The 21,858-nt window shown below is 44.8% G+C and overlaps 1 protein-coding gene across 1 annotated transcript in view; it reads left to right on the top strand.

Annotated features, from left to right (window-relative positions):
- Window positions 1-21,858, top strand: part of CFAP77 (cilia and flagella associated protein 77) — a 38,442-nt gene that overhangs the window by 8,046 nt on the left and 8,538 nt on the right. The window contains 2 exon segments of the mRNA XM_087943847.1: window positions 12,258-12,357; window positions 13,585-13,813. Of these exon segments, the coding sequence (XP_087799973.1) occupies window positions 12,258-12,357; window positions 13,585-13,813 (329 nt within the window).

Genomic DNA, 21,858 nt, shown 5'->3' with positions numbered 1-21,858 from the left:
CTGCGGGTTGAGAACCTGGGTGACTTACAAAGGGGAAGGGCTAAGGCTTTGTGGCAAGGAGATCTTTGACCTGAGTACATGCTGACAACATCTCAGCCTTTGAACCTACAGCATCTGCCGAAAGGCACATGTCCCTACAGCCAGCCTCGTGTTTTCCAAGGGCAGCCCTCCTCACCCGCAGCTCCAGGAGTTAGGCTGGGCTTTACCTGTAATTACCGAGTAAAATCAACTTCTTAATAGAATTACGTCGGGGCAGCGCGGTATATTAAATATAAAAATCGGCCATAATTCACCCAGGAGGTGTTTCTGGTGGGGAAAACGGAAAGGACTTCAGCTCAGCCGAGTTTAAATGAAGGCAGGGGAGGGCCAGCCACATGCAAAATAGTGTGCATTAGAATGCACCGTAGATTGATTTATTTATTTATTTTGCATTATTGTTTTAGCATTTAATGACCGGGAAAGCAATAAATTGAACCACAGGGGAAGATGCGGCAAGGTGTTTTTTTTTGTTTTGTTTTTTTGCAACGGGGATTGTTTTAGTGCGAGAAAAACATTTCTCTGCATTTATTGTGAAGCAGTTTCTTCTCTTCCTTTTCCTGGCAAAGGGGCTCTGAACAGAAACGTGGGGTCTCTTCGGGGCTCCCAACTCACTGAGGTATATACACCTGGAAGATCTGAAGCTCACGTACCCAAGTAGTTCTTGACTTACGACCACAATTGGAATCATTGCTAAGCGAGGTTTGCACCTGATTTTTTGACCTTTTGTTTGTTTGTTTTTGCAAAGGTTGTTATGCCTATTACTGCTGTTAAGTGAATCTTGTAGTCATTAAGCAAAACCAGCTTCCCCCGTTGACTTTGTTTGTCAAAAGCTGCCTGGGAAGGTCTCAGGAAGCAGGAGAAGGAGCGGGAGAAAGAGAAGGTGAAGAAGGACAACAAAGAGGAAGAGGAAAAAGAAGGAAGAAGGAGGAGGAGGAGGAGGAGGAGGAGGAGGAAGAAGAAGAAGAAGAAGAAGAAGAAGAAGAAGAAGAAGAAGAAGAAGAAGAAGAAGAAGAAGAAGAAGAAGAAGAAGAAGAAGAAGAAGAAGAAGAAGCATTTTTAACCATTTTTAACGGTGGTTGGGGAGGAGGAGCACAAGGAGGAGGAAAAGGAAAAAGCGGTGATGGAGAAAGAGAAGGAGGAGAATAATGCATTACAGATGGTGGGAGAGGAGGAGGAGGAGAAAACAGTGATGGAGTAAGAGGAGGAGAAGAAGGCTACAATACGGAGAGGTGGAGGAGGAGGAGGAGGAGGAGGAGGAGAAAAAGAAGGAGGCATTAAAAGCAGAAGCCCATTCATTCACTTCCTCCTTCTTGTCCTTCGCTCAAACCTTCCTCAACGGGAGGAAGAGAAATCTTTCTTCTCCAAGACCCTCTCCTCTCTCTAATGCCCCCCCCCCACCGCCTGTTAATTGCCACCGTCTTCCCCTTCCATGCTCCCTCTGCCCCCCCCCAACACACATCCCAGGTCCTCACCCTCCGCCAGCTGCTTTCTCCAGCTTTTCTCGCAAACCGAGACCCCCTTCCCCTTCTTCCCCTGGCAGAAAAGCAGCGGTGAAATATGACAGCGGGGCCCTGAGTGGCTCCCTCTGGACGGTGCACAGCCAGACCTTAAACACACACACACACACACACACACACACACACACACACACATGGGCGCAGATCCTATCTGTAACCTGTCACCAACCCCCTGCTGGTCCAGGAAGGGGCTGAGGGCTGTTAGTAGCCCCCAATGTATATCTCCTAACACTAAGCACCGTCTTTCCTGCGGGCGCATTACGGTGATTTATAAACCCCATTTCTGCCGAAAACCCATAGATCAAAGCAAGGGAGGCAGCGGAGACCCCGGCTAAAGCCAGGAAAGACTGCGAAAAGAGCAGGCAGCGCTAAAGGTAGCAGAGAGGGAGAGAAAGGAGACCTAAGAGCAGGCCGTCCTGACTTATGACCGCAAGGAAGCCCAACATCTCCATCACTAAGCGAGACGGCTCTTCAGTGAGGTTCCCCCCCACATCATGCCACCTTCCTCACCGCAGTTAGAATAAGAATAGAACAACAGAGTTGGAAGGGGACCTTGGAGGTCTTCTAGTCCAACCCCCTGCCTAGGCAGGAAACCCTACACCACTTCAGACAAAGGGTTATCCAACATCTTCTTAAAAACTTCCAATGTTGGAGCAATCTCAACTTCCGGAGGCAAAGTGGTTCCATGGATTAAGTTGCTTAAGCAAACCACTGCCGTGGTTAAGTTAGTCACCCGGTCATTAAGCGAGTCGGGCTTCTCCGTTGAGTCGGCTTTGTCAGACGATTGTACAAGGGTTGCACGAGGGCCGGGATGCTGCAATTGTCGTAAATAGGAGTCAGTTGCCAGGCGTCTGAATTTGGATCGAAAGGGGGGGATGAAACGTTTTTAAGTGCAGAGAAAGGAGATAACACTTGGAAGTGGGTGAGATAGACACTAATTCACATGAGTAGAAGGAGAGGAAACAGAAGACAGAGTAAGCTTGATGTGAATGGGGGTATGTAGGAAACATTACTTAAGCCAAAGGAGTTAAAGCATTTTTTAAGTCCAGAATATCTAGATAATGCTTGGAGGTGGCTCAGTCAGACACCTTCCCAATTCACAGGCATATAAGAACGGGAAGGTTGTCTGGCCTCAGTCATTAGCACTAATCTCAATTAAAAGTAATTTCATCCTTCCTCTGAAGTTAATATTCTACTCTGATCTATCATGTGAGGCTGAACCACCAATTTTCAAGTTAAAAATTCTTCTTCTTCTTCTTCTTCTTCTTCTTCTTCTTCTTCTTCTTCTTCTTCTTCTTCTTCTTCTTCTTCTTCTTCTTCTTCTTCTTCTTCTTCTTCTTCTTCTTCTTCTTCTTCTTCTTCTTCTTCTTCTTCTTCTTCTTCTTCTTCTTCTTCTTCTTCTTCCTCCTCCTCCTCTCCTCCTCCTCCTCCTCCTCCTCCTCCTCCTCCTCCTCCTCCTCCTCCTCCTCCTTCACACTTAGGACTTTAGGACATTGCAGTGTCCTCATGATTACATGATCTCTTGATGGCCAATTCAATTTCTGACCACCATTCCTTTCTTCTCCAAATCTGCCACCCTACATTTGCTCATATGATGTGAACCCAGAAAATTGGACATTCGGACTTCAGGTTTGGTAGCCCGAAAGCAAACATCCGTTCCCAGCAAGCAAGTCCATTAGGGAGGCCAAAAAAAGCTAGGGAGAGGGGAGATTTATTAAATAATAAATCTCTCCCCACCTTCCATTTTTCCTGCCTTATTTTAGTTTTCTGGCGTTAGCGAGGCTTACCAGACACATGCTACCAATTAACTGCTTCTCTTAATTTAAATGCTTCATAAGTTATCTCTTGCGCTGGCGGATTATCACTTCATAATGTGAGTTAGCATTTAAATAAATAGTGGCGATGTTGGAAATTAAGAAGGTTTACAGTCTGAGATGCTGGCTTAATGAAGGGGAATACTTGGCCAGCTGAACAAGTCTTTGTGGAGGGAGATATTTTTTCCATCCCTCCAAGAAATGGGATCCTGTCTGGTGCATTTTAGCAAAGGGACATGGAATTGCAGACTGGTCCACAAAGAAATGGGAATATCTTGGAAAGCCAGATCCTTCCCTAACTAACCAAGGAGCTGCTGATCCAGTTCTACAGAAGAATGATTGACTCTTTCATCTGCACCTCTTTTACTGTCTGGTTTGGTTCTGCAACCCAACAGGACAGACCCAGACTCCAGAGAGTAATTAGGATTGCAGAAAAAAAAACAATTGCTATGAGTCAAAAAGAGGGCTGTGAAAATATCTACAGATCCCTCACATCCCGGACATAAACTGTTTCAACTCCTACCCTCAAAACGACGCTATAGAGCCCTGCACACCAGAACAACTAGACACAAGGACAGTTTTTTCCCCAAACGCCATCACTCTGCTAAACAAAGAATTCCCTCAACACTGTCCAACTATTTACAAAATTGGCATTACTATTAATCCTCCCATCCTTCCTTTCACCCATCTCCTCCCACCTATGACTGTATGACTGTAACTTTGACGCTTGTATCCTTACGATTTATATTGACTGTTTCCTAGTATGATTTGATTGCTTATTGTACCCTTATTGTACTTTCATTAAGTGTTGTACCTGATGATTCTTGACTCTTGACGAATGTATCTTTTCTTTTATGCACACTGAGAGCATTTGCACCAAGACAAATTCCTTGTATGTCCAATCACACTTGGCCAAAAAGGTATTCTATTCTATTCTATTCTATTCTATTCTATTCTATTCTATTCTATTCTATTCTATTCTAACCAACTTTGAAGGCCATCTGGGACAGAAAAGGGTCTCTCTAATGGAGGTGGGTGAGCTCCACCATTCTAGCTGATTGTCCTCCTTTTTAATGATCATTTGTTCATTGAAGAGGGATAAAACGAAGAAGTAAAACAGGGACTAGGGACAGCTGCATCAACCATCGCTGTCTTGGAGAGTAAGACACACCAATGGCATCTCTACTACAGTATCAAGATCACGTGAAGTGTTAGTACTGCATTGGTAACACTGCCCTTTGAATGTTGAGTCCAATTCTGGTCACCGTGATACGACAAATAAAAAGAAAGATACCGTGATTTAGAAAGAGTGCGGAGAAGAACAACAACGATGATGAAGGGACTGGCGGATAAAACATACGAAGAACGGTTGCGGGAACGGAGTATGTCTAGCCTTACGAAGAAAATAACAGAATAACAGAGCTGGAAGGGACCTTGGAGGTCATCTAGTTCAACCTCCTGCTCAAGCAGGAAACCCTACACCATTTCAAACAAGAGAGAGGCAACCTAGAAGTAAGGAGAAATTTCCTTTCAATGGAATTTATTTCCTTTGGAAGTTGTGGGTGCGCCAATCCCTGGAGAATTTCAAGAGGAGACTGGACAGCCATTGGTCTGGAAGGGTGTAGGGTCTCCTGCTTGAGAACGGGGTTGGACTAGAAGACCTCCAAGGTCCCTTCCCACTCTACAGTTCTACATTTGATGGGTTCATTGCACTGCATTAACAGCCAACTTTTTATCTCCACTACTATTGTCAAGAGTAAATGGTGGATCCGGAGTCCCCTTGGATGAAAGGATGGAGTTTGATGGGGATGATAAAGATCTTTTTAAAGTCCCAGCTGCATTCTCACAACATGCTAAGCTTGGGAGGAAGAGTGGGGGTTTGTTTTGGTTGTGAATTTAAGGGGCAAGGTACATTTCTACCTATCTCTTTTTATTTCCCCCCCCCTTCTCCAATTGATTTAAAAAAAAAAAAATAAGGTTGTATGGAAGGGAGGGCATATCTTCAGTTGTTGTAAAGGGATTGCAAGCCAAACGCATTTTAAGCTGCATTTTGAGAAACCGGCATGTCAGCTCAAAATTATTTAAAGCTTCTTAAATAGGATTATATTTGATTTCCTGTGAGAATCGGCGGGGTGGGGTGGGGGATTCAGAGCACTGGAGATGGCGACTCCTTGGCGGAGTGATGAGGGTAGCGAACTATGCTATCCAGGATCCAAGAGACTCCGGGGAAAGGCTCCATGAACCAGGCCAAAAGGAAAGCGTTGGGTTTCAGAAGTTCAGCCCTTCCTTTCTTGGCAATCAGGCGGCCTTGTGCCTCAACCAGTCAAGAAAAATAAAGTTTCCTCGCATACGTAGAGATGGTTGATTAGTGGGGTCCTTGGTGCTCTCTGAGCTTGGTGGTTTTCTTGCAGACGTTTCATGACCCAGCTAGGTAACGTCATCAGTGCTATAGGGGAGTAGGATTTGCTCTGTTTATATACAGTTCCTTCTAGCACTCCAAAGTTGTTGTCCTCCTCTTCTTCCTCCACAAACCCCACTCCCTTCTAGCACTCCAAAGTTCTCTTCCTCCTCCTCCTCTTCCTCCTCTCCACAAACCCCACTCCCTTCTAACATGGATGCTGCGGCCTAGTTGGGTCATGAAACATCCGCAAGGAAACAAACCACCCTCAGCTACAGATATTATCCTGTATCGGCCCAGTGAAATGCTAGGAATGAGTCCCCTCCCCAAATGACTTTCAAACAATCCTTGTTGACACGGGGGGAAGGCCCCAACCTGGGCCGTTTTCCAGGGAAACCTTCTAAGTTTCAACCACAAGCTATGAACAACTGTTTTTCTCCTCGGCTCAAAGCGGAGGACGTGAAATAGGATATCTCCCAACAAGCTTGTTAGAAAGCTGGCCCACCCTTGTTTTTTCTCTCTCTTTCTCTCTTTCCTACACACACACACACACACACACACACTTAAGCACTCCAAAATCCCCCCTGTTCATTTGCATTTAGATCTCCTTGGCGTTCTTCTCCTCGGCAGACAAATCCTCACCAAGGCTGCTTAATTAGACCAAATTAAATTTCCACTCAGAAGCTTGTCATTCATTAGAAAACCCTGCTGTTCTTTTTTTCTCTCTCTCCTCTTTTCTCCCCCCCTTCTCTCTCTCTATCCCACCCCCCCTCCCCTTCAATAAGCACAGCATGGATTCCTACCACCCCCTTTTTCCAAAGCGTCACTTCATGCTTCCAGAGGCTGGCTTGGCCGATCAAACTTTCTCTTGTCTTCTAAGAGTTGATGAAGCTGAGGATAAAGGCAAGAATTTTTCCCTGGAAGAAGGTTTCTTTCTTTCTTATTTTTCAAAGCCCTTTGGAATTCTTTTCTTTCATTCTTTCTTTCATGTATTTCTTTTTTCTTCTTCTTTCTTTCCTTCCTTCCTTGTTACTCTCTTCAAGGAAAGACACTTGCTTATAGCATCCCCCTCGTACAATCTTTCTTCCATCTATCTATCTCTATCTATCTATATCCATCCATCCATCTATATCTATCTATCTATCTCTATCCATCTCTATCTCTATCTCTATCTCTATCTCTATCTCTATCTATCTATCTCTATCTCTATCTCTATCTATCTATCTATCTATCTATCTATCTATCTATCTATCTATCTATCTATCTATCTCTATATCTATATCTATCTATTCCTCTCCTCTCTTTTCCTGCCTTTTTTCTTTCTTTAGTTATTTATCTGTGTCATGCCTTTATTATCTTTTCCAAATAACTCTTTCTAGAGTCTCAACATCTTTCCCTCCTACCTTGATAGAGTTCAGATCACTTCCTTGCAAAAAAAGAAAAGAAAAAGGCACTTAGAGGATTCAGAAGCAACTTGGCTTCCTCCCAAAGCTCTCATCCCTTGTGCAAACGCCTGCAAAACGTGATCTATCGCAGAGCGGATGGGTTTTTTTTTTTTAACAGATTAACAGAGTTGGAAGGGACTGTGTAGGTCATCTAGACCAACCCACTGCCCAAGCGGGAGACCCTACACCATTTCTGACGGATGGCAGTGTCTTCTTGAAAGCTTCCAGTAATGAAGCTCCTACAACTTCTTTCTCTTTCTTTCTTTCTTTCTTTCTTTCTTTCTTTCTTTCTTTCTTTCTTTCTTTCTTTCTTTCTTTCTTTCTTTCTTTCTTTCTTTCTTTCTTTCTTTCTTTCTTTCTTTCTTTCTTTCTTTCTCTCTCTCTCTCTCTCTCTCTCTCTCTCTCTCTCTCTCTCTCCTTCCTTCCTTCCTTCCTTCCTTCCTTCCTTCCTTCCTTCCTTCCTTCCCTCCCTCCCTCCCTCCCTCCTTCCCTCCTACATACCTACCTTACTGTCTATCGGATTAACAAAATTGGGAGGGACCTTGGAGGTCTTCTAGTCCAACCCTCCGCTCTGGCAAGAAACCCTACACCATTTCTGACCGATGCCTTCTTGAAACGATGAAGCTCCCACAACTTCTGAAGGCAACTTCTGTTCCATTTGGTTGATTGTCCTCACCCTCAGGCAACCCCTCCTCATTTCGAAGTGGAATCTCTCCTTGGATCAGTTTCCACCCATTGTTCCTTGTCCGGCCTTCGGGGGGGCTTTGGAGAACAGGTGGCGTTCCTGGCCCCCCCTCTAGGGCCCACTCAACTGAATGCAGCCACCCCTCCGCATTCCTCCCCCCCACCCCGTGTATTGTTCCCCAACCTTCCCGAATGTAATCAAACATCACGCTAAGTAGCAAATAAATCTCTCCGTCTCTTAAGCCGCACAGCGAGATCATGTAAATGCAAATGAGAAACTGGAGATCAAGCTGTGGTTTGGGTTAGGGTGAGTGGGGGGGGGGGATATGTCGGAAGGAGGGAGGGGAGCAGGGGATCCCTGGAAGCGCCCTGCTCCCCGGGAGCCATAAATCAGGGACGATCCTTGTAATGGGGGGAGAGGGGATTGAGGGGCTTTAAGGCCTGGGGGAGGGGAGGGCGGCTCCTTTTAAGTGAAGCCGATGCTTGAGGAGGAAAGAGCAACGGTCCGTCGATCATAGGTGCTGCATTTGTCCTAGGAGGGTATTTCCGGAGCAAAGTAAGAAGGAAAGGAAAAGGAAAAAGGAAAAGAAAGAAAAAAAGGAAAAGGGGAAGGGGAAAGGAAAGGAGAAAAGGAAAAGGAAAGGAAAGGAGAAAAGGAAAAGGAAAGGGAAGGAGAAAAGGAAAAGGAAAGGGAAAGAAAAGAAGGAGAGGAGAAAGTTCCCTAATGCTCAAGATCGTTAATAGAAATGCCTGCTTCCTTGGGAGTTTGTATTTTGCTCCCCTACAGGTAGTCCTCAACATACAACAGGTCGTTTAGTGACAGCTTCGAAGTTACGATGGCACTGAAAACAAAAAGACTTATGAGCGTTTTTCACATTGATGGCTGTTGCTGCATCTCGGTGGTCACGGGATCAGAATCGGGATGCTTGGCAACTGGCTCATATTTATGTCGGTGTCTCCTGAAAGAAAGAAAAAGAAAGAAAGAAAGAAAGAAAGAAAGAAAGAAAGAAAGAAAGAAAGAAAGAAAGAAAGAAAGAAAGAAAGAAAGAAGAGGGAGGAGGAGAGAGAGAAAGAAAGAAAAGAAAGAAAGAGAGAGGAGAGGGAGAGAGAGAAAGAAAGAAAGAAAGAAAGAAAGAAAGAAAGAAAGAAAGAAAGAAAGAAAGAAAGAAAGAAAAAGAAAGAAAGAAAGAAAGAAAGAAAGAAAGGGAGGGAGGGAGGGAGAGAGAGAGAGAAAGAAAGAAAGAAAGAAAGAGAGAGAGAGAGAGAGAGAGAGAAGAAAGAAAGAAAGAAAGAAAGAAAGAAAGAAAGAAAGAAAGAAAGAAAGAAAGAAAGAAAGAAAGAAAGAAAGAAAGAAAGAAAGAAAGAAAGAAAGAGGGGAGGGAGGAGAGAGAAAGAAAGAAAAGAAAGAGGGGAGGGAGAGAGAGAAAGAAAGAGAGAGGGAGAGAGAGAGAGAGAGAGGGAGAGAAGAGAAAGAAAGAAAAAGAAAGAAAGAAAAGAAAGAAAAGAAAGAAAGAAAGAAAGAAGGGAAGGAAGGAAGGAAGGAAGGAAGGAAGGAAGAAAGAAAGAAAGAAAGAAAGAAAGAAAGAAAGAAAGAAAGAAAGAAAGAAAGAAAGAAAGAAAGAAAGAAAGAAAGAGAAAGAAAGAAAGAAAGAAAGAAAGAAAGAAAGAAAGAAAGAAAGAAAACAAACCGGACAGGGCATCTTGGAAAAATAGACAGAGTTGGTTTTAATTAGAATGGTGAGGTGGGAAATAAGGCCGGTGAAATAACATCTTAATGAGGTTTAATGACGTTTAATGAAGTTATCCGCTCTTGAGGACAGCCGTGGAGGGCAGGAAGAACGCCGTTTCTACCCAGGGAACGGAGAAAGCCCTACGTTGAATCAGCGCAGCGTTGGATAGGCCATCTGTTTTTACGGTGAAATTAAAAACAAAAAAACAGAAGTGGATGTAATTCGATCGGGATCTGGGCGTAACCTTTTGTGCTTTAGATTTTTATGGCTAGGGAAAAGAAAGAAAGAAAGAAAGAGAAAAAAAGAGAGAGAGCAGAACCTCCAACTGGACTCAGCCAGAGAGGCAGACACAGAATCACAGAGTTGAAAGGGACCTTGGAGGTCCTTTAGTCCAGTGGTCGCCAACCGGTGGGCCATGGCCCACTGGTGGTCTGCGAGGAAAATTTTGGTGGTCCCTGGGAAAATCCCCCCCAAAAAAAATCTGCAGGAAAATCCCCCACCCTGTTTTCCTACCAATCGATTGTTCTTAATTTGGGATTACAGGATACCCTCCCTCCCTCTCTCTCCCCCACAAGAATGGAGCTGAAAAGTAGGTGAGTGAAGGAATGTGGTTGCCTTGGAGGGGATAAGGTGTGTGTGTGTGTGTGTGTGTGTGTGTGTGTGTGTGTGTGAGAGAGAGAGAGAGAGAGAGAGAGAACACATCACTGCCAGCCCTCCAAGGTTAGACTGGATCTCTCTCTCTCCTTCCAACGTCAGCAAGCCACTGTCAATCAAAATTCACATTAGTGATTTAAAACTATGAGTTTGGTGGTCCCTGAGGTCCAAAAGGTTGTCAACCCTTGCTCTAGTCCAACTCCCTGCTGGAGCCAGGGGGCTAGGAAGAATCCACCCAGGAGTGCAGAAACGGGACAAAAAGTTAGTTGTGGTTTGACAAAACGTCCTGCGCGGCTTCTTTCGGGCGGCCGCCTTTCACCAACGGGGGCCAAGTCAGGAAAAACAGATGAACAGTTTGAACGAGGAGAAAGTGGGCCGGGGCCAAGACAAATAGGTCAGAGTTGAACCGAAATGCTTTCAGGAAGCTTTGAAGGGAGACAAGAGCCGGCGACCACGGATCGAATTTATTTAGTTTTCAAATTAACTCCCTTTCTTTCTCCGGGGGGGGGGGCATTGTGGGGTCTGTGGGATTCATTGACACCCCACACGAATTGTCCTTTTTGTCTTGACCGAGGTCTCCATGGTGAAGCCAGGCAGAGATTAGCTGCCTTGGAAAGGGGTTTTTCTCCCCCCCAATCAGAAATTGAGGAGAAGTGAAGTCGGGGCGACTGACCGAGTGGGTGGTTGGGAATCCCCACCGGACGTTTTTCCTCCCTTAGCTTCATCTTTGGGCTCGACGCACAATGGGGAAAAATTGGGTGTGTTGTTTTTTTTTGCTTTTGCTTTTTGCTTTTTCTCCTTCTCCCCACAACAAACCTCCTTCCCACCCGGTTGGTGCAAATCCCTCGGACAACATGCTGAAAACGTTGTGGGGTTTCTCCCCTCCTCCTCCCCAGGTTTCCTCTGCCCCATTAGCAGGACAAGCCCACCCACAGGTTGTTAAGGAACCAACTCAGCTAGGAGTTAAATCTCTGGGTGGGTGCCAGATTAGACACCAGCTTTAAAATAGCCAGGAAAGTGGCCTGGTGTAACACGATGGGATCAAATCCCTTCTTTTTTTTTTTTAAGGCACGGAAAAAAACCAAAGTTTTAAAGAAGTTTTGCGGAGGGGTGAGGGCCCCTGTTATGTGCAAGCGGTGAGTACAAGGTAGTACTCAACCTACGGCCACAATTGGCATCAGAGTTTCTAAGTTTCTGAGCAACATGGTTGTTAAATGAATGGCTGTGGTAGAACAACAGAGCTGGAAGGGACCTCAGAGGTCGTCTAGTCCAACCCCTTGCTCACGCGGGAAACCCTATGTATTTTGCTGATCCACTAATTTAGTCACTTTGTCGAAGAATGAAATGAAATAAGATTTGTTCTTCTCTTCTCTTCTCTTCTCTTCTCTTCTTTTCCCACCCCAACCCATTATTCTATTCTATTCTATTCTATTCTATTCTATTCTATTCTATTCTAATTCATCTTCAATTCTTATTCTATTCTCTATTCTATTCTATTCATTTCTAATTATATTCTCTGTTTTATTCTATTCCTTATTCTATTCTATTCCATTCCTTATTCTATTCTATTCTTATTTTCTTTCTATTCTATTTTCTTTCTATTCTATTCTATTCTATTCTATTCTATTCTATTCTATTCTATTCTATTCTATTCTATTCTATTCTATTCTTTGTTTTGTTCCTTCTCAGTTCTTTTCTGTTCTATAGCTTGTGTTGATTAAAACCTTTTCTGCAAACAAGGCAATCGCTTAACAACTGCAAACAAATCAATTTGCTTAACCACCCTAGCCAAAAAAAAAAAGTCGTAAATTGGGCAGGTCTCACTTAACGACTGCTCCGCTTAGCGATGGAATTCCTGGTCCCAGTTGTGATCATAAGTGGAGGACTTACCTGTACCACCATAGAGGTTGGAGCCCTGCCAAAGATACATGTCGATGGATAACTCTCTTAAGGAATGTGCATTTCTCTATTTGCAGCCAGAACTTGGGAAGGCGCGTCGAAGTAATTACACCCTTCCGGGTTATGATTTTAACTACGGATTGTATCTACACGGAATGGATGGAGGCGTCCCTGAAGGTAAGCGGATTGATAACGCTGATCACGTTTAGATCCATGCATGCAAAAGAAGAAGTCCCTTCCGTCACCACCAACCGGAGAAGCCTTGGGGGCCTATTTCTCACCCACCTTTAACTCCAGAAAGTTTCTACCTCTTGATTTAAAATTAAAAAAAGATGTTGAGACTCTGGAAAGAGGGCAGAGAAGATGCTTAGGAGGTTGGATGAACCCTACGATGAATGTGTGATGACCCGGGGTGGGATACAAAATAAACACAGTCACAAAGAACAGATGAAGCCCCTTTTATTCCTTCACTTTGCTTCCGAGCTCCAAATATCCTTGACTGGAGACAAAAAACTCTCACACAAACAGTTACAAGAAGGAGGAAATGCCGTTTAAATTATAAAGAGTAAAAAAAAAAAAAAAAACACAAACCAGGCAAGAGAAGGGCTAGAGGATGTCCACAGATAACAGAACACACACTGGGAAGGACGCCAAACTAGGAGAGGAACCATAAACTAGAGATATTTCCATGCTTTGTTTCCAGCGCTTGCCCGTACGCATGTCCGTCCTCTTATCTAGTTGTCACAGCTGCAGCCCATGAAGAGGATCGAGGCCCTCTCCTCCCGAGTAGACCATGTCTCTCCCTTATCCTCTCCTCCCTGCGTGCCCTAGGATGGAGAGGGGATGGGCCTGGGTCCTCCTCTGCCCTTCCCCAGCCTCCTCCACAACCTCCGGAGCCCCACTTCCACTCCCTCAAAGTCAGTCTCCACCAGGGGCATGGCAAAAGGTTTAATGGAACTAGTCCCAACAAAGAGAAGAACTAGGGGAGACATGATAGCGGTCTTCTAATATTAGAAGGGCTGCCCCAGAAAGGAGGAAGGGGTCAAGCTATTTTCTAAAGCGCCTGTAGGCCAGACAAGGAATAATGGATGGAAACTGACCAAGGAGAGATTCAACCTGGAAATAAGGAAAAACTTTCTGACAGGGAGAACAATCAGCTGATGGAACAGAAGTTGCCTTTAGAGGTTGTGGGATCTTCATCCCTGAGAGCTTTCAAGACGAGACTGTCAGAAATGGTGTGGGGATCTTCTGCTTGGGTGGGGTGGGGGGGGTGGGGGGGTTGGACTAGATGACCTACAAGGTCCCTTCCAACTCTGTTATGCTGTATTTCTCCGTTCCTTGGTTTGGAAAGGAGAGGGGCCTTCTTTGAATGTCTCCCCTTAACTCCTCCTCCTCTTTCTCCAGCCATTTGCCACTGGCACGTCATGAAGCCGAGAATTATTTTGGAGAAGGAGAAACCCCGGGATTACATGACCACCAACGTCCAGGCGGTCAAGGATGGCTACGTCACCGCCCACGAGCAGAACCTGTACCGCAAGATGAAGGACTTCCATGTCAACGTGGAGGACGAACGTCGGTTCAAGAGGACCCCTCCCAAAGTCCCTCCGGACATGACCTATGGAAGACCAGCACGGTGAGAGGCAGAGGAGTTCCCGCCAAGGGGCTTTTTGAGGTGCAGAGAGAGAGAGAGAGAGAGAGAGAGAGACTAGCAAAGACAAATTCCTTTTGTGTCCAATCACTCTTGGTCAATAAAGAATTTAGATAGATAGATAGATAGATAGATAGATAGATAGATAGATAGATAGATAGATAGATAGATAGATAGATATCGATTAGATAGAGAGAGATCGATTAGAGACACACAGAGAGAGAGATTGATGAGAGAGAGAGAGATTGAGAGAGAGAGAGAGAGAGAGAGAGACCAGCAAAGACAAATTCCTTGTGTGTCCAATCACTCTTGGTCAATAAAGAATTTAGATAGATAGATAGATAGATAGATAGATAGATAGATAGATAGATAGATAGATAGATAGATAGATTTAGATATAAAGATAGATAGATAGATAGATAGATTGATTTAGATATAAAGATAGATAGATGATAGATAGATAGATAGATAGATAGATAGATAGATAGATAGATAGATAGATAGATAGATATCGATTAGATAGAGAGAGATCGATTAGAGATCGATCGAATAGAGACAGAGAGAGAGAGATTGATGAGAGAGAGAGAGAGAGAGAGAGACAGCAAAGACAAATTCCTTGTGTGTCCAATAACTCTTGGTCAATAAAGAATTCTAGATAGATAGATAGATAGATAGATAGATAGATAGATAGATAGATAGATAGATAGATAGAGAGATAGATAGAGATCGATTAGATAGAGACAGATCAAGAGATCGATGAATAGAGACAGAGAGAGAGAGAGATTGATGAGAGAGAGAGAGAGAGAGAGACCACCAAAGACAAATTCCTTGTGTGTCCAATCACACTTGGTCAATAAAGAATTCTAGCTAAATAGCTAGATAGATAGATTTAGATATAAAGATATATAGATATATTACATTGATTATTTCACCCAGCAAACGGCCTCTTTTCCTCCGCTGAAAATTCCCCGCTCCTGGTGAAAGTGCTCTGTGATAGATTTCATTTTAAAAAGCTAATTGGTACTAAAGATTTTTATTTCCCTTGTTTAAATAAAAGTAGGAAAGGTAAGAAGAGGGAAGAGTTATTTGCAGGCGGGCGGAGGTGGTGATTAAAGAGGCAACCCACCAGCAAATGGCCCCGATTTGCATATGCAAATGGGATGGATTTTAAAATGGTCCTTAATGACCATTTTCATCGCAGGCATTAACATTAATTGCAGCCATATGAAAATGAGGCGTTGGGGTGGCTGTTAGCCTCCAAACCCTTGGCCATAAAGCTTTATCTTGATTACAACTAGCCATCATGGCTATGACAATAGTTGTCACTCCGATGGCAAACAAAGAGCTTTTAAGCTGGGCGGGAGGGAAATGGTTTCCCTCCCAACAGGCCGCCGAAAACCAGCTCCAAATTTGCTTTATTTCTTCATAAACGAAGGTTAAGTGACTGCCCAGAAAAAAAAAAAAAACCTTTCAAGGGCCTCCTATCCACCCACCCAACCTCAGTCTTGTTTTCATATGAATAAATAACACGGGACATCCATCCCAACCCGGAAAAATGGCAAAGATTTTTTTGCCCAACAGCTGGGAGGGGTGGTGGGAGAAAAAAGAGGAGAGCTATTCATTCCCAGTTATTATAGGTCCGTTCCCAATCTTCTTTAATCTGCGGTATTTATTCCCGCACTTTTAAAACAGGTTGTAGATCAAAGCTAATTATTGGATTATTATGGCCACTTTGGGTTGTTTTTTTTTATTTTTTTTAAAAAGTGGGAAGGAGGAAGAAGGAGAAAGGGGAGTTACAGATAATCAGAGTTGGAAGGGACCTTATAGATCATCTAGTCCAACCCCCCGCCCAAGAGGGAGACCCTACACCATTTCTGACAGATGGCAGTCCAGCCTCTTCTTGAAGATCTCAAGTGATGGCGCTCCCACAACTTCCGAGGGCAACTTCTGTTCCATGGGTGGATTGTTCTCACCGTCAGAAAGTTTATTTCCAGGTTGAATCTCTCCTTGATCAGTTTCCATCCATTATTCCTTGTCTGGCCTTCAGGTGCTTTGGAAAATAGCTGGACCCCCTTCCTCCTTTCTGTGGCAGCCCCTCAAATATTGGAAGGCTGCTCTCCTGTCTCCCGTGGTCCTTCTCTTCCCTAGACTAGCCAGGCCCGGTTCCTGCAACCGTTCTTCGTATGTTTCCCCTAATCCTCTTTGTTGCTCTTCTCTGCCCGCTTTCTAGAGTCTCAACATCTTTTTTATAATGTGGTTTAACCCCTTACTCTGGATTGTTAAATTTAGGAGTTGGTCCCCGAATGCTACAGGGCCTGCTAAAAAAAACCCCAGCTAAAAGGGGTTGAGACTCTAGAAAGAGTGAAGGGAAGAGCAACCAAGATGATTTGGGGGGCTTGGAGGCTAAAATATACGATGAACGGTTGCAGAAATTGGGGATGTCTAGTTTAATGGAAAGAAGGACCGGGGGTGTCATAATAGCAGTCTTCCAGTATCTCAGGGGCTGCCCCAAAGAAGAGGGAGTCAAGCTATTCTCCAAAGCCCCTGAGAGGCAGGACAAGAAGCAATCACTTGAGACTTTCAAGAAAAGACTGGACTGCCATTTGTCAGAAATGGTGTAGGGTCTCCTGCTTGGGCTGGGGGGTTGGACTAGATGACCTACAAGGTCCCTTTCCAACTCTGCTCCACCTGTAATCTGTTTCAATGGATGGAAATTAAGCAAGGAGAGAAGGAACCCTGGAACTAAGGAGAAACTTCCTAAAAGTTAGAACAATTAACCAGTGGAACAGCTGGCCTCCGGAAGTTTGGGTTCTCCAGTTTACGTTGTAATAACCAGGTTATTCGAAGACTGGAGCGTTCCTGGCCCAATTCACCCCTTTCTGGGTAGTTTTCCTCTCACCCCAACCTGCAAATCTCTTTTGCTTTCCTTCTGAATTCCTTCCTGGCTGGCATTTTATCACGAGGTCTCATAAAAAGGACATTTTTCACATCCTCCTCCCTCCCCTTCCTTCCTTCCTTCCTTCTTTTTCTCTTAAGTTTTGGACAGAGATTTATGGTCAGGGATGAAAGCTGGGAGGGGCCAGGGAGGCACAGATGGGGCGATAGCAGATAATATGGCTGCTCCCGGGAGTTTGATGGGGGCGGATTGTAGCCTATTCATCAGCTGCCAGTGGCTCCTACCAAGGTCAGCACTAACAAGGAAGAGGTAAGTTTCCCCCACAGACCCCAAGGGGCTCCCTCCAAATCAGGTGGCGCAGCGCTGCGCACAGGTTTCTTGTTGCCTCGCGCAAAACCCCAGATCTGCAGCACAAGCTCCTTTCTCCCCAGCTTGGCCGTGTTTGCAAACAGGCTGCCATGTGTCCCTAAAGTGGAGGGTAAAGAAACACCCGACAGGCCTCTGTGGGAAGGATGACTTCCATGTTTAGCGCATGGCTTCGATTCATTGGCTTTTGAGGTGGTTGAAGTGGCTTGCATATGTGCACGCTCTCCTCTCTCTTTCTCCCTCTCACTTTCCTCTCTCTCTCTCTCTCTCTCTCTCTCTCTCTCTCACTCTTCCTTCTCTCACTTTCCCTCTCTCTCTTCTCCCCTTCCTTTCTCCTCTCTCTCTTCTCTCTCTCTCCTCCCTCTCTCTCTCTCTCTCTCTTTCCCTTCCCTCTCTCTCTCCCTCTCTCACCTTCCTCTCTCTCTCCTCCTCTCTTCCCCTCCTTTCTCTCTTCCTCTTCCTCTCCTCTCTCTCTCCCTCTCCTCCCTCTCTCTCTCCCCTCTCCACACACACACACTTAAACACACCTGTTTTACTTTCCTTTTGAAGAAGGACTGGTGAGACCACACTTGGAATAGGGTGTCCGGTTCTGGCCACCACGATACAGGAGATTCTGGAAAGAGAGCAGAGAAGAGCCACAAAGATGATCAGGGGGCTGGAGGATAAAACCTATGAAGTTTGCAGGAATTGGGCAGGTCTAGTTTAATGAAAAGAAGGACTAGGGGAGACATGATAGCAGTCTTCCAATATTTGAGGGTCTGCCCCAAAGAAGAGGGGGGTCAACTTATTTTCCAAAGCGTCTTCAGAAGGCAGGATAGGAAGCAACAGATGGAAACTAACCAAGGAGAGAAGCAACCTAGAACTAAGGAGGAATTTCCTGTTGGTGAGAACAATTAATCAGTGGAACAACTTGCCACCAGAGGTTGTGGATGCTCCAACACTGGAAGTTTTTAAGAAGAGATTGGACAGCCGTTTGTCCAGAAAAGTATAGGGGCTCCTGCTTGAGCAGGGGGTTGGACTAGAAGACCTCCAAGGCCCCTTCCAACCCTGTTACTCTATGTTCTGAGGAGTGGGTCTCTTATTTCCTCTCTACCCACCCCACCTACTCAGTTCCCTCAACCAGGAGCACAATGATACAACGGCACAAAATGTGGCCGTTTGTGGCCCCTGCGCCAGACCCCGGAGAGGTTGATATGATGTGTGACATGAACTCTTGCACACACGTGATCCTTCTGGCGCCGTCCTGGGTTTTTTTTACAGACACAGCTGCCCCGGTGGGAGATTCCAGTTTTCTCTTCTTGTTAAAAACTGACAAATTGCTTTTTCCAGAAGTCAGCAAAGCTGCTTATTTTGGCCGTTAAAAGATCGGAGTGTGATCTTGGAACTTGACAAGCTTACAAAAAAGAAACAGAAAAAATTGGCTCGGGAGCTGTTGTGGGATTGCTTTATAGTGCCAGTGAGATAATCTGCGGGAAGAGAAGGAAGGGAGTGGAGAAGAAAAGGGGAGAAGAAGAAGGTGGAAGAGAGGAGAGGAGAAGGAGGAGGAGGAAGGAGGAGGAAGAAGAAGAAGAAGAAGAAGAAGAAGAAGAAAAGAAGAAGAAGAAGAAGAAGAAGAAGAAGAAGAAGAAGAAGAAGAAGAAGAAGGAGGAGGAGGAGGAGGAGGAGGAGGAGGAGGAGGAGGAGGAGGAGGAGGAGGAGGAGAGGAGGAGGAGGAAGGAGAGGAGGAGAAAGAAGAAGAAGAGGAAGAGGAGGAGGAGGAGGAGAAGAGAAGAGGAGGAGGAGAAAGAAGAAGAGAGAGGAGGAGAAAGAAGAAGAGGAGGAGGAGAAAGAAGAAGAAGAGGAGGAGGAGGAGAGAAGAAATGAAGAGGAGGAGGAGGAGGAGAAGAAGGAGGAGGAGGAGGAGGAGGAGGAGGAGAAAGAAGAAGAGGAGGAGGAGGAGAGAGGAGGAGGAGAGAAAGAAGAAAGAAGAGAGAGAGGAGGAGGAGGAGGAGGAGGAGGAGGAAGAAGAAGAGAAGAAGAAGAAGAAGAAGAAGAAGAAGAAGAAGAAGAAGAAGAAGAAGAAGAAAGAAAGAAGAAGAAGAAGAAGAAGAAGAAGAAGAAGGAAGAAGAAGAAACGACAGGGTCTTATTTTTGGGGAAACACAGTGTTAGTTTTCACTTGTCCTGGGAACGACCAGATAATGGATCTTAGGGGAAATCAAGTTTATGTCTTTTGCAGCCATGCAGGGACTCAAGGCCAGTTCCCTGCTTGGCCCCTCCTTCCAGCCTTGAGCGGCAATTTCCCAACATAAATAAAGTTCATTCTGGCCACATTTAACGTTTCCCATCCCTGCCACCTCTTAATTCCTCTTTGCTGGGATTCATGTGCGCTTGGTTCTCTCTAGGCTGGGCCAGGCTACGCCACAACAACTCAGGCCCAAACTGTGAGGTCTGAAAAAAGATGCCTTTGGTAAGTTTTTGCCGTTCCCGAGTGCTGTGATGCTGTGTTTGTTCCCGGCTCCCTTCGCTCCTCCGCTCTTTCTCCTCTCCTGCCCGAGGTTTTAACTTGAACAAAACCTCCGTCTCTTGTGAAGGCAGCATCAACATCCATCCTCTGCAACGGAGGACTTTCTCTGCTGTCACCAATTTCCCTGGAATTTTAAGAAAAAGAAGAAGAAGAAGAAGAAAATAACAGCCTCTGGCTATTCTTTCAAATTAATACCCACTGATGACCAATTATTTTGCCCGCCTGTGCACAGGGAGGTGGAACTAAAATCTGGTTTGTTGCACCCAAGGCTCTCCCCTGGAAACCCCTTTCAACCCTCCTTGTCCTGAACCCCCGCTTAGAAAGTCTCCAATCTTCCTTGGGAAATTTCATCCGCCGTGCGAGAAAATAAAATTAAAATTGGGGGGAAAAAGTTTTAATGAGCTGCGGACCCATCAGTGGGAAACTCTGTTCTCATCCCCCTAGAGATCTGTTCTGCCCAAAAAGCGAATCATACCTGTCAGGATGGAACACGTGTACACCCCAAAAAAGTGTCAGCCTTCTATTTGCAAATTATAACGGTTGTTTCTTTTCATCTCGGATTCCATTTTTAGAGAGGAAAAGGGAGGAGAGAAAGAGAGAGAGAGAAGAGCTGGCTGCTTCTTATCTATTAAAAACATATACATATGGGAGAGTTTGTCATTCATTTTGAGCTCCTGCAATTTTGATTTTAAAATACTGTTAATAGTTCATTATGGGTTTTATTTAAAAAAAAAAAACAATTTATTTGGCAGCGAAAGGGAGCTCATTAAAAAAAGAGAAAGGGAGAGAAAGCAAGTCGGTTTCCAGAAAGCTCCGCTTTTAACTTCTCTGCTGCTATAACCAGGGGGAAGAGGGTTTTAAGTTCCTCAGCTAAAGACTTCCTGCCTCTTGAAAATTATTTAGCAGAGTTTATTAAAAATACAAAAGGGAGGGAGGGAGAGGTGCCTGGCGAAAGGGAGCAGTTTTGAAAGCGTGCATAAAATACATTTTAGAGGGTCTAATGAGGACGGGGTTCTGTAGGCATTTTCATCTCTTCCGAGCATCTTCCAAACGGATGGATGGATGGATGGATGGATGATAGATAGATAGATGATAGATAGATAGATGATAGATAGATAGATAGATAGATAGATAGATAGATAGATAGATAGATAGATAGGATAGGAAGGATAGGAAGGATAGGAAGGATGAATGATGACAGATATAAGATAAGGGAGGGAGGGAAGGAGAGAGAAACAGAGATGGATAGATACAGACAGGCAGTTAGATGATAAATTGGATGGATGGATGGATGGATGGAGAGAAGAAGGAAAAAGTCTGCTTTATGTTATATTTTGGAAGGGTCAAGGGTGAAAAGATTAGATGATAGATAGAGATAGATAGATAGATAGATAGATAGATAGATAGATAGATAGATAGATAGATAGATAGATAGATAGATGGGAGATAGATAGATATCCAGAAGATATAGACTAAGGTTGGATCTGTGAATACAGGAAATTTGGCTAGCATCTGGAACGCAATCCAGAACAAGAATCTAAATTGTTGGTTTGTCTTTGTCACAGTCCCCCAGACCAGCAGACATCCAGAGAAAGACATGATGGAACCAACATAGGGAAGCCACCACTGTTGCTCTCACTGTTACAAAATTCCTCCTTAGTTGTAGGTTGCTTCTCTCCTTGGTTAGTTCCCATCCGTTGCTTCTTGCCTTGCCTTCTGGTGATTTGGAAAATAAATCTCTTCTCCTTGCTGGCAGCCCCTCCATTCTTTGCAGTGGGCTAAATCAACAGAATTTGGCAGGGGGTGTATGTGTGTGGAGCGGAACTGTGGACAGGCTCCCCAAAAATATTCCGCACACCTCTGCCTGGGTGTGATCCATGTGGCACCCCACCCCTGATGCACACCAACCCCTAGTTTGCAGGCGGGGGCCGGAAAGCTTTCTCTAAGAGCAGCCTCTTGGGATGGATAGGCACTTGATCAAGCTCGTAACATCATTACCCAACATGAGCAGAGATTAAGCCTCTCCGAAGCATGTGGCAAGACATAATTAGCAATAAAAGTCACGCCAGGAGCAAAATAAGCTGTGGGTGAAAGAGAAGGAGGGCATCTATTTACGTGCATGCAGAAAGACCCCAAATAAAATAGCGGTTACAGAGCCCCTGACATGTTTGCGATTCTTCCAACAAGGAGGAAGCATCCTAGAGTTTGTGTTCAAGGGTTTCCTTTAGGAGGCCAGGGATTAGTCTACCAAGGAGCAGGCAAG

Source organism: Notechis scutatus, chromosome 15 (assembly GCF_049901735.1).
Source record: "Notechis scutatus isolate UNSWTSFEM ecotype Mainland chromosome 15, rNotScu1.2, whole genome shotgun sequence".
NCBI lineage: Eukaryota > Metazoa > Chordata > Lepidosauria > Squamata > Elapidae > Notechis > Notechis scutatus.
This window is presented reverse-complemented; position numbering and strand designations above follow the sequence as displayed.